Source organism: Plectropomus leopardus, chromosome 4 (assembly GCF_026936395.1).
Source record: "Plectropomus leopardus strain MGB_pleo_1.0 chromosome 4, ASM2693639v1, whole genome shotgun sequence".
NCBI lineage: Eukaryota > Metazoa > Chordata > Actinopteri > Perciformes > Serranidae > Plectropomus > Plectropomus leopardus.
The window spans coordinates 30,391,856-30,405,069 of NC_142179.1; the positions used below are offsets into that span (position 1 = coordinate 30,391,856).

Here is a 13,214-nt window from a genome sequence, read left to right on the forward strand (position 1 = left end):
ACATGCTGAGAAACATCCACTAGAGCTGTAGCCCCTGAAATAAATGTTCCTTTCACCAAAACAAGAGGCCTGCAATGTGCATTTATTTGGCAGTACGTCCAACCAGCCACACAACCACAGACCACATGTAACCACACCAGCCCAGGACCTTCAAATCTGACATCATGCAAGAATGTCAGTGACCAGCCACCATTAAAGCTGAAACAATGTAAAGGGTTTGCACAACCAAGTTTTTTCCCACAAATTCTCAGTAACTGTCCTAGGGAAGCTTATCTGCATGCTCGTCTTCATAGCAGGATCTTAACCTGACAGAAGTTTGTATTTGTTACTGACCTGAGCAGTTATGAGCCCAATGGATGGATGTACTGCCAAATTCAGAAAAACAACATTGGAGAAGACTTATGATAGCTTATGGCCAGCACTGTCCATGATCAGAAAACAGCAAATACAGGATGGAGCGTGAGGTCAAACAGAGAACAGTGCACCATTTTGCAATGGAAAAATGTCTTAGATCTTTAACTTAAACCTGGGGAAAATGGGAGCAAAAACTAAAGTGTTGCATTTAAAAAAAAAATGTTCATTGTAAAATAACAATGGATCAAATGACTGCATGCCATGTGAGAGTTTTCAGTTGTTGGTATGAAACCACAGATAATTATCACCTTTTGCAGTTCCACATGGCTATAGTTAATGAGTTATTTTATTGATGCAAAAAAAACTGTGTAAACTGTGGGTCTAAACTGTGTAAGAAAAAAAAATCAGATATATAATAAATGGATAAGTAAACATGTTAAGTAGTACAACAGAATAAAAAAAGTAATTAACACAGAATCCCATCATTCAGTGGAGACTTGCTGGTGTTTCAGTGGTGCACAACATGGGTGTAACAACCACAATTTTGTTATCAGTGTCCACAAAGAGTGAGCTCACCTAAGTGAAGTCATGTCTATATTCTCACGGATGTCCTGTATGCAAAGGAACATAAATACGTGTTCTTCATTTTGTATGCCAGTCTTAGAGCAACACACACAAAGTTCAGGTGGTGTATGGCTCCACCTCCCAATTTCAATTCACAGTCTTTGAGAGGACAAGCTGAACTATGTAAAAGTAATCCTCAAATGGTCTTCAATGTACTGTGTATTGCTCAGCTTTAAGAATCTCAATGATCATTGTTTTAATTTTATGGTCCACAACTTAAGTGTTTTGATTCACCCTCACAGTCCTCATTAGCATAGTTTTTAACAAAAGCAGGAGGCTGAAAAGCACTAAAAATCTACTGTATATTTCCTGCCCATCCCCAGACAGCAGAAAGACAGGGTTAGCAACTAGGTTGTGAACATAATGGAGCATTTAACAGCTGAAAGGCCAGATATTTCCCTCAGGAGTTAGTGAAGAGCAAAACAGACCTTAAAGTAGAGTGAATATTGGACTTGCATCCATCAGGTGTTCAGGAACTCAAAATGAATGATAATGTTGCTCTGTGTTTGCTGGGTGCAAAAAAGGAACTGATTGCTAACAATTTTCTACCATATCAACTTTAAAGATGTAAATATGTCAAAATTGTATTTATAGCTTGTTTGCGTTGCCCCAAGTGCCCAAAAATGATGTTATTGCAGTTTTAATGTTGCATGTTACATTTCCATTATTTTGTTATGTTTGCATATCTAGTTGGTTTTTTTTTAATGTTTATTCGGTACATTGTAGGGCTGCCATTATTAGTTGCGCATATGTACACCTAATTTTGTGATACTCATACATTATATACCGGTCATGTATGGTGTAGCCTGCTCATATGGGTCAGGAGAGTTTAAAGGGACAGTTCACACCAAATTAAAACATACACATTTTTCCTCTTACATAGTGCTATTAATCAGTCTAGATTTTTTGAGGTTTTTTTGTACAAGTCACCACATTTGGAAGATATCATGAGCTGTACAGATGTCTGCCTTTTCTCAAATATAGTGGAACTAAATGGCACTCTGTACACATACATTTGAAAGATCAACAGCCACGTCTCTTTCCAGAAATCATGACCTGGTTAATCAAGATAATCCACAGACCCTCCCAGAGCACTTTTATGTAGTAACATAGGAACTGTTTTCCTCCCACTGAATTTTTATTTATTCATTATTTAACCCATATTTAACAAGGCAAGTCCCGTTGAGATCAACAATCTCTTTTTCAAGGGAGACATTGCCAAGACAACAGGATAATAAAAGTTATAGACAAACAATAATAGCCACAATAAAAGAAAGATAAAAGATATATATTAAAATGTAGAAATATTAAAACACTTACGCAAAATGACGGGTACCAACCGATTCAATCACCCTCGTACTTATAAGAGCTTTAAAATCAGGCAATGAGATGAGTTGTCTTAGTTTCTAAGAGAACTTGTTTCTAATTAGCTACTCCAAGTGATGGGGAGCAGAGCGCAAAAAAGCTTTCTCTCCCAGCACAAGGAACAGACAAAACAACTAGATCTTGAGATCGCAGACTATAACAGTCAGATCTCTTTTCAATCATATTGCAAATGTATGAAGGACCCAGTAGGGCTTTATAAATTAACAAATACCAATGACTGAGCCTACGAAAGGTCAAAGATGGCCATCCAGCCCTTGAATAAAGCATACATGGATGAACTACACTTGCCAACTGAATCACTGCATAGATGAGAGCAGGCCAATATTTTGGTGCTTTTAACACCATAAGCTAAGTGTCATCTTGTTCCATTATATTGGAGAGAAGGCAGACATATCTACATCCAATATCTCTGACACCTGGCAACTCACACCAAAACACCAACAATTTGATAAAAAGCCCTACGGGTATGAAGAAAAATGTGTAGTTTTGATTTTGGGGTGCCCTGTCCCTTTAATCCCTTCATATCAAAACCAACTGGAGGTCCCACAGATGTTCACATCAGCTCATCTTGCTAAAACACGAGCAGGAAGCTGTGTAATGAAGTGTTAAAATGCGTGCTGACTGATCCAACCTGGCAGTTGTTTGTCTCCAAAGGATGCTGAGAGCATTTTGTATCCAATGAGAGTGCGTCTGCAAACAGCTCTGCCTTCTAAAGGGTTGGAGATGAGTCATGGGTTTGTGCCGTCCACCCCAACAACACAGAAATCTCCCCACAAATAAGTAACACAACCACCTTCCTCATTATTGAATAATGCATTCAGGGAGTGTTGCATTACTGGGTTTCCATTATGTATCCCTAACAATTCCCACAGCATGGAGTGTACCCATCTCAGGATCTGTCTCACATATATTTGACACCGCTCCCTGAGCCAAGGGATCTTTAAGAGGGACTCTGTGATAGTGTTTGTAATGGTTTCACTGGGAACTACAAAGTCACTGTCAAGATGTTTGACATGATTTCCCAGGAAAGATATTTATTCTAAGTTTGATGTCACTGATATCCCATGCCAAATGTAACTCAAAGCAATGCGACAAAAACATTGACTGAAATGATGAATGTGTATTTGACTTTTTTTTCCTCCTGTTCTTCTTTTGTCTCATGGTCGTCTGTGCCACCACTCGTCCACTCCAGCTGCCACGGGCGACAAAATAATGACACCTGTCTCTGATAAATGATGGACGTTTCACTTGTTGTCATGGTAACACTGAAGAATTCTGATGTGACTGGCATGTAGGTCACATGCCTCAAGTGCCCATCAAATTATACATGTGGTCCAGATAGGGACTGGAAAAACAAAATCGTGACTCTGAGCGTCTTTTTTTAGCTGATTAAAAAACATCAGATCTGTGTCAGATCTGCGTGTGTGTGTGTGTCGGGGGGTTGATGGTGCGTTGGGAATATAATTCAGTGCTTTCAGCTGCAGTGCAGTTGTAGCCTTATTGTCCTTTCCAAGTGATTGTGATCTAGATCAATACCGCTTGCACTATGTGTTGTCAGTTGTTAACAAGCTACAGTGTGCAGCAGAGATGCTGGACTACAGCGCCCTATTTTCTGAAGCCAGTTAGCTTTTGGCAAACTAAAAATTTGGATTAGTACTATTTTGTATTCGCAAGTAACTTTTTGTTGCCAAAGCCACTGTGTACCAGTAAAGTTTTTAAAAGAACTGAAGTGGACTCAGAGACATCAAAGGGACAGTTCTCTGCCAAATCAAAAAGACATATTTTCCCTCTTACCTGTGGTGTTATTCATCTATCTAGATTGTTTTGGTGTGATGGCTGCCTGCTCTCGAATATAATGGAACTAGATGGCACTCGGCCTGTGGTGCTGAAAGCCTCAAAAAAGATATATTTGAAAAACTCAACAGTAATGTGTCTTTCCAGAAATCTTAAGCTGGTTACTCAGTTTAAGTAATCCACAGACCTTGTGAGCACATGCAGGAACTATTTTCTTTCTACCAAGTGACACCCGCCAACTGTATAACAAAAGCAAAAGGAAAGAGTATGTACTCATGTATGCTCGTGCTTGTGAAGGTGGGAGATGTAAACATTAATTGCATCCTCTTTACAGTTGGGGGGTGTAGTTCAGTAGAAAGAAAATAGCTCCTTCATGAAACTGCTCTTAACAAGGTCTGTGGATTATCTCAAGTAACTAGGTCATGATTTCTGGAAAGAGACATTGCTGTTGAGGTTTTCAAATATACTTTTTAGGTGCTCTCAGCATTACATATCAAGTGCCATCTAGATTGATAAATAGCACTACAGGTATATAAAAATAAAAAATGATAAAAATTAAGGCATTATTGTGTATACTGTCAGATCACACTTGACTCATATAAAGTCAACATCTAAAAGCCATGAAGAAGTGAAGAATCTTGTCCAGGCTGACTGAGCTGAATTTGATGTCCATGGTGCTGATAGCATCTCTAAAGCTTTTTATCTCATGATTAACAGAAGAGATGGAAACTAGAAAAACAGCCGGGAGTGTCAAGAATACAGCTTTCATCAATGACGCATTTGATGCTGATGAAGGCTATGGGCATGCAGCCAGCACGCGCTGACATGTACACACAGATTTATCTTTTTGCCAGAATAGTGGCTATTTTCCCAGTTTTGTACAAATTCAAGCTTTTCACACCTCACTTTATCTTTATTTTCCCGACACCTCCAGCTGCTATTTGAAACCGCCGAGCTGCCCGTTTGATTGATAGCTCCCTCTCTACCTGCTAAGCTCCTCCAAAGCCAAAGAAAAGCAGCTAATGGCCCTCCAGGCAATGACGGAGCTTATGACCTCTCATTGAGATGTCTGTCTTTGAAATGAGTGGACGTGGATTTGATAATACCACACTGCAGTGTCATCTCAATGAAGATAGGCAGCAGATTTCTTTGCTTCAGCAGAGCGTCTGCATGCATTATAGATATGATAAGTGGATAATATGCCTTGTTTTTTTAGAGAAAACATCAAGGTAGCTTCAACTGCTTGCATCCCTTTATTGAAAATCTGCCCTGAGGTTGGTACTGATTCTTTTTTTGTCTCCTTTCCTCTCAGATATCTGGGGATCACACGGCCTCTCACCTACCCAGCGCGGCAGAACGGCCAGCTGATGGCGAAGATGATCCTGGGAGTATGGCTGGTGTCAGCATCCATCACCCTGCCACCTTTCTGCGGCTGGGCCAAAAACGTTCACACAGCCGGTGTGTGCCTCATTAGCCAAGACTTTGGCTACACCATCTATTCAACAGCTGTAGCCTTCTACATCCCTATGCTGGTCATGCTGGTCATGTACTACAAGATCTTCAGGGCAGCCCGCAAGAGTGGCGCCAAGCACCGCTTCACTGACCTTTCACGCCGCGAGCGCCTCGAAACAGTGACTAATGAGGCGCTGCGAATGCAGGGCCTGAAGCCCCCCGGTGTGGCGGAGGAGTGCGCGGCCTTGTCCCGCCTGCTGAACCGTGAGCGTAGAAACATCTCCATCTTCAAGCGGGAGCAGAAAGCGGCGACGACACTGGGGGTGATCGTGGGGGTGTTTGCCGTGTGCTGGCTGCCGTTCTTTATCCTGTCCACTGCCAGGCCCTTTATTTGCGGAGTGGAGTGTAGCTGTGTGCCCATCTGGCTGGAGCGCACACTGCTCTGGTTAGGCTACGCCAACTCCCTAATGAACCCCTTCATCTACGCCTTCTTCAACCGAGACCTGCGCTCCACTTATCGTGACCTTCTCCGCTGTCGTTATCGAAACATCAACCGCAGACTGTCTGCTGTGGGCGTGCATGAGGCTCTTAAGGTTTAAAGCGGGGTACTTCAACAGCATATTGAATCTCAGAAAGCGGGGAATGGCGGACCTGTGTCTGTGCGCCCGGTGCTTAAAGGGCGACGTGCACTCAGTGGGCCTGTAGATAAGACAAAGACTGACAGAATGGGAGTCACTGTTGGTGGCTCGCTGGCCCCTCCGCAAAGGCAGAGAGACGGCACGATCACTTCATTGTGTGTGTGACTCAGTCATTCTATTTTGGGAAAGAAAATCATAGAGCATACTTGATGGGCTATTCAAGTCGACACTGCTTTTGTGCATATGCCACAATTTTGTCCTGGCTCCGGATTTATGGAGGGATAATGTAGTGACAAAGGAAATGTCACGTAAACACAGTCAATCATCCCAGGGCTTTCAGAGGGAACACAAAACAGACGCATTTCTGTATATAAACAAAACTGATGTTTGATAGGGGGAAACATTTGTTGTGTGGCACAGTGTCTTCTGAACATCTTCATCTAAACGTTTGAGCACATCCCAGATTCATGTCAAACAGGGAGCGAAGACTTTGTATTGTGCTTTGTGCCAGGATTCAATATTATTTATATCATTTTTTCTCAAGTTTTCAATTTGGTCCCTCTCACTAAATTTATCAGGAGCACCGTAAATGTTTCACAAATGTTTAAAATGTGCTGATGCCAAGCGAAGGTGGTGTGGAGAATGGTGTTAAAATGCAACACGAAAGGATCATTTTTCATTCATGAAATCTCAGTGTTTGTTGCTATAAAAAGAAACTGAAAGTAGTTTGTTTAGAGTCTGCATGAAACATGCTTGTCTTACATGCCACTGTATACATAAATCATAAGAGAATCTGAATAGTGAATGACAGTTTGGCAGAAGTGTTTCTATGTTTCACACGCACACTTGAATTCAAAATGAACTCAATACTGAACTTTTCAGAAACCATGATACTGTGGGCATTTTTCACTCTTAGTCATTTTGCCTTGATCGGTGTGATTCCACATTTGGCTGCTGACCTTATTGGTGTTATACAGCCAAACAAACCTGTTGCAGTTTCACTTTAAGAATTCACGCGTTTTGCCCCACTGGTTGTCAACACTGTTTTTTTTTCTAAATTTTGAATCAGGTTGTGGTCACTTCCCTTCTGACACCCATTTGAACTCTTTGGTGACCTTTTGAACCCGTGTCAAATGTCATCATTTGAGCAGTGTGTGCTTTTTCTACCTCGAATTTCTGAGATTATCTGTACATTTCCTCCAAACAGATGTACCGCTGTCTTGCGTCATTTTGTAATTAACTGCTATTTTATATTGTGTGGGATCGATCTGTCTACAACTGCTCCGTGACTGCTCTGTTTGACTGCTTTGTCATTACCTTCAGAAAGAAGCTGGAGACGTGGCAAAGCATTTCATCACTTTGTAAATAAAGAAACACTTGGTAAAAATGTCATTGTGGCCTACATCGGTCAACTCAGATGATATACATTAGCGCACAGTTCTGAAAAGCAGAAGATCTTTCTTCCCTCATTGTCAAACTGAAGACAATCCACACAGGTCTCCCAGCTTTCTGGCCCCACAGAGCACATCCTCATCAAAAGCCTGACGCACAGTTTGTCGTACAAAATTCATTATACTCGCTTACTAGACTGATAGGTCTATCAGAAGGAATAAAGACACACCTTAAGGCCTGCTAGAAGCCTTTGAAACACGATGAATCACAGCATTTCTTAAGAGTTACCGCCAAGGCCGTCATGCTACCGCAAGGACTCTGGAGACGTGTATGAGGATGGTGACCCAAAAAAGACGCCTTTATTCTCTGTCTGCTTGGAGTAAAATCTTTTATTCAGAGTCTGGGTGACAGCTGTCTGCTTGCTTTCATGACTGAAACTGTCCTGTAGAGACACAGGGACGAGGTGGAGTCTGCCATGTGCGGTGTGTCGTGGTCAGACGATGTGTAGTTCAAATGCTCAAACCAGTAGGGACTAAAACTCACTTCGTCTGAAAAACAGAAAGTGACTGGAACAAGCAGTCAGGTTCAAAGCACGCAGGACCCTTGAAACTGTATGTAATCTGTACGAACATGTACCTGAACCCTAGATCTGTTTTGCGTTTTTACACCACGGACAGTAAATGTAGGCTGGGTTTACGTTTACAAGACGGTAATTGCAGCGTCAACAACAAAAGTAATGTAACGATACAGAGGACCCTCTGCACATAGTTGATCGTTCACAGAACGAGACTGCATGTCGGTATGATCAGAACAAAAAAGAACCATCTGGAGTGTTTAGAGTCTCTGTTGCAATCTATGGGATGTTGAAGAATAGCTGGTTTGTGCATGGAGTCCTGATGATTCTCTCCTGGCCAAACTGGCATGTTTCTAGCTCCACCTTCTAGTATCAGATCGCGTGCTAAGTAGGCCTACCTCAACAGAGGAGTAACAAAAAAAGGGACGCAATAGACGCAATAGAGAGGTAATGTTGGTACTAACCTTACATTTGACAAGGGAATTGCAAAAATACCTAATGTGCAATGAGTTGAAATGAACTGAACCATACTGGTTGGTGGAAACATGGCCTAATGTATGTAACCATGTCAGTAAAGAATTATCAAGGCTGTGTTTGTACCAAACAAACATCTAAACCTAACACAGTACAGCCTTGCTAACTCTGTGAGGCTGTATTTAGGCACAGCTACTGAGGGGAATGCCAACATCAGCATGCTAAGACACTCACAAAGATAATGTTAAGTGTCCAATGACTCATTTTTGTTGGCCATTTTGGGGCAGTTAAGCTGTCAATGAGTAAATATGACACAATTTATTACACATCCAGCAGATAGGCACAACATTAGCATTCATTTGGAGTTGTTTTTCTGGCTACCTGGTGACTGTAAGTCTAATATTCACTCTTCTTTACACTCCCTTTTGGTCATCACCAACTGCTGAGGGAAAGGAACCCTTTCACAATGCACATAGTGATTTGATTCATTGTTATCTCAAAAAATATGGCTGATAGCAACTTTAATTTGCTGATGTAGCTAGAATAGCTAAAAATAAGAAAGATGTTCTAAGTTTTTCCAAGCCAAACTGGGTTTTAGAGTGCTTAAGTAGAACCATGTCAGACCTTTATTTGATAGATGTAGATCTGTGTGCATATACTTCCAACAAAAATGTGGCATTCCTGTAGGCATACTTGTTTGTAGCTGCTACTGGCATTAGCATTAACATTAATGCAAAGCCTAAATATCTCATATCAGTACAAATCTTCTCCACTTTTTAAATATAGTTTTACTACGTCACAACATATTTCAAAAATCATCTGCTTGTTTGGGTTGACAATACATTTGGCAAATTCCTGCATGTTGCCGTCTGTCAAATGATCTGGCGTGACTGTTCCCAATTAGAGCATAAGGATTTTTCTAATTATACTTTTCATTGTCACCATGAGTATCTCTCCAAGTCCACTGAACACTGTTACATAATTCAGCTCTAATTCGACAATAACAAAAACCCATATCAGAGTCCCAGGGACAAAATCTGTTTAAATGGGGCTTTGTGGCCTAATGTGTGTCTACTTGGGGAAAAGCGACATGAAAAATGTTTGAAACTAAATAAAGAGCAGGAACATGGCCTCGGCCAGCATACTGACATTTTGTTTTAGCGCATGAAATAGCGGGCAGCTCTTGTGGACCCTTGTGCATCTCTCCTAAGACGTCCAGCCTCCCAGCAGCCATGTCATCAGGCGTTACTTTCGGGAATGAGCACAATTGTGCCTGAGAGGAGTGCCTGCTCTCTCAGTTAGCGTGGCTTGCCTCCTGCACTGGCTCGCAATGTTTGTCATCGCTATCAGTGAACGGAAGGAGAGGGCAAAAATGTTTACGTGTGATGTAGTATATTCATCAAAGGGGGAAAGGATAGTAGCAGATGAGTCTTTTGCATATGCTGCCCAGAGGCTCAGTTGCCAGCTCTGACAGGCTGTGGGGGCTGACGGGGGAACATCCACTCTTGCTTTGCTATTTTTAATCTGCCCCAGTAATTAAGTGGGGAAGCTTTGATTAAGCATGGAGAAAGAGATCTGAAGCGCTACAATTTTACTATCTTGCAATGTGTCCCTTACAGCCCCGTATGTAAACACTCAGTGATTAGGGAAGATCCTTCATTTGACCAGCAAGTGACCACATTTTCATAAAAATAACCACTACCCATTTTATTAATATCTACCGTGGATTTTTTATATGGTGTAGTGCAGTGACAAAACATCAAGTTAATACTTGGCAAGTGGTAGTTTAATATCCCATGTGTTTCCTTTATAAGACACAAACATTCATGGACTACATGTTTTATATTTGTGTCAAATTTGAGATGTGACAAAAGACAACACGAGATATTCAGCTACAAAACATTTTGTTTGTTTTGTCTTGTTGGAAATGTGTATGTAAGAGTGCATGCATTAGCATCTGCAATATGTTCAGTGCATGAATGTACAAACTTTGGAGTGTGCAATAGATTGTTTAGCTTGTAGCTTAGAGCAGTGATTTCCAGCCTAAGTGTCATGATTACCCAGGTATGAAATAAGAAAATTATAATTTCCAAGAAACAGGACTGTAATTACTTTGACCATCTGCCCTCAAAGAATGTCCATATAAGTTGTCTGTGCAAGCAGCTTATTACAACTCATCTTTATGTTTATTGTTAGGCAGTGACTTCTAGTTCCCAAAGTAAACACAAAGAAGGAGTCAGGTGACATAGTATAAAAATTGAGAAGGTCAGGGTGGAAGGATGGGTCAAACAAACACAGGACATTCACCAAAGAGACTGCTGTTTGTGTCCCACATGAAAAAAAAATCAACATTGACTTACTTGACCTTAAGCACATAAGTATTTTTGTTGCTGAACATACTTTGCTTACATCACATTATGTACATCTCATATGTGACTTATGCACTTAACACACATACTTATTTAAAACAAATCATGTTCTAGTCCTAAACTTAGCCATATAGTTTTGTTGCCTAAAGAGTATGTGCCCCTGTTGCTGCCTTCTGTTGTTCATATTATAGTCTCCTATAACTCTATAACTATAAATTAAGCAAATACAGAGCTGGAGAACACCTTTTTCAGGGTCCCATCACATGCTACATGGAGCTGGGGAACAAAAGACCCTTGGAATCAGTGGTGTAGTGGTGGTGGATGTGATAGTTGTACTACTAGGTATATTACTAAAGAAGGAGGGGGGTATACTCTCCTATTTATTTCAATGGCTTTTTGGCTGATAGGTGGGTACACTGTAAAGAGATAGAAAAAGAGGTGGGTAAGCCCTGTATACTTGTGTATACCCTCTACTACACCAGTGCTGGGAACATAGGAACCAGGGGGCATAGGAATGACGCCTGGCTTCGCCTGCATGCTACCATGTTTGCACGATACCACTCATAACAACATTGCCCCAAAGCACTGCTAGTGGTAGAAAAACTGCACAAAGAACCTTTGAGAGATCACAGGAAAGCTTTTCCATATGCTGTGGAAAACAGGAAATGAGTTCCTGTTCACTTTTGAATTGTCTGAAAAATGTAAAAAGAAGTTGGCGCCACACACACAACAAGACAATTTCAAACACAGACAGTGAATCCAAGCCCAAACAACATCACTGACCCACATCCCACACTGTCTGACTGTCAATTGACCACTAGGAAGAGCAGCACAAGAACAAAAATCACTTGGCAGGAAAGACTTCCCCAAAACTGTGACATCTGCTAGCTCCAAAATGGCAGCGTGCGTGAGCTCTTTCTGGCAACTTCTGAACATAGATATCATTTAAGGCGATGCCAGGAAAGTTCACCAAGGATGCTCATATTTACCAGGGGCTCACTCACAAAGACTTCTAGTACTAAGAGTTGCTGCTAGTGAAGAAATTCGAAAAAAAAATCGAAATAAGAATTTCCTCTTACAGTTAACACAAGATCATGTTAAAGATGTGTTATATACAAAGAATTTTAACTCTTAGGTGTGCTTCTTAAGCAGAGGAGAAAATGGTAGGAAGAAGAGAAAGGAGAAATATTCTCCAAATGCTGGATAACAATGAGTTAATGACATACTACAGATTGCATGGTGCATGGAAAATGTGTGTGGTTGATCTTATTTGAAATGCACACACATCTCCCACCCAACACGATGATAATATAATGCCAGAAATAAAGTGGTCACAACAGTAAGATATTTGCTACTGGAAAAATGCAACAGTGCAGCAGTGTGATCAAAGAAAAAGCACATTCACAGTTGCTTATTGTGATGCAGTTCATTTCATTTCTACTGGGTGTCCACATCCTGTAGGCTCACAAAGGGGCATATTTGTGACAACCAATCACATCTGTTAAAAGAATACATAATACCCAGCAACCTCGTCTCCTCACTATGATAAAGGTTTCTGTACCCATCTTGCTCAGACAGGCTCTGAGAATTTTCCTTAATAATTCTTAAGCAAGGACTTTTTGCTATAATGTATTTGCGCTACGTTTGGAGCGCTTTGAAAGTATTCACAGAATGTTTGTCAATACTGCCCCAGGAGGCTGGTCTGTGACCCTTTAAACCAAAGAGATGTGAAAGGCTGAAGATTGGTAAAAAGCTTAGAGAGCTTACTCTTTTTCAGTTTGTATTTTACTGAGAAGTCTTGATGTAATTTAGGAAAATATGACACACTAATTATGTCACATTTGCATTAAATGCTCATCTATTGCAGCCCATGTCGCTTTAGCTATAAGATATATGCACTTATTTTATTATCTTATAATATCTCACTGTTTTTACATTTACCATCAAAGCAGTCATTCATAACTGCAGCTGCAAGAGATATTTCAATTACCTACGCCTTATCAAGGTCACTCTAAATTAATTCCCAGCACGGAGCAATGTAAATCAGATTTGTAAGGTAGTGTGGGCACATGTGTACCCAGCAGTTATATCCTCAAATGTAATTGGACCGTGAATTTAGCCTTGTTCCCCACTTTCCAATCAAATAGAAGCTATAAA

General features: G+C 40.9%; 1 protein-coding gene across 1 annotated transcript in view; it reads left to right on the plus strand.

The window, feature by feature from the left end:
* htr7c (5-hydroxytryptamine (serotonin) receptor 7c) overlaps positions 1-7,638 on the plus strand; it is a 34,547-nt gene extending 26,909 nt beyond the window's left edge. The window contains exon 2 of the mRNA XM_042488787.2: positions 5,471-7,638. Coding sequence (XP_042344721.1) covers positions 5,471-6,209 — 739 coding nt within the window. The 3' untranslated portion in view covers positions 6,210-7,638. The remainder of the gene's footprint in view (positions 1-5,470) is intronic.
* Positions 7,639-13,214: the final 5,576 nt, after the last annotated feature.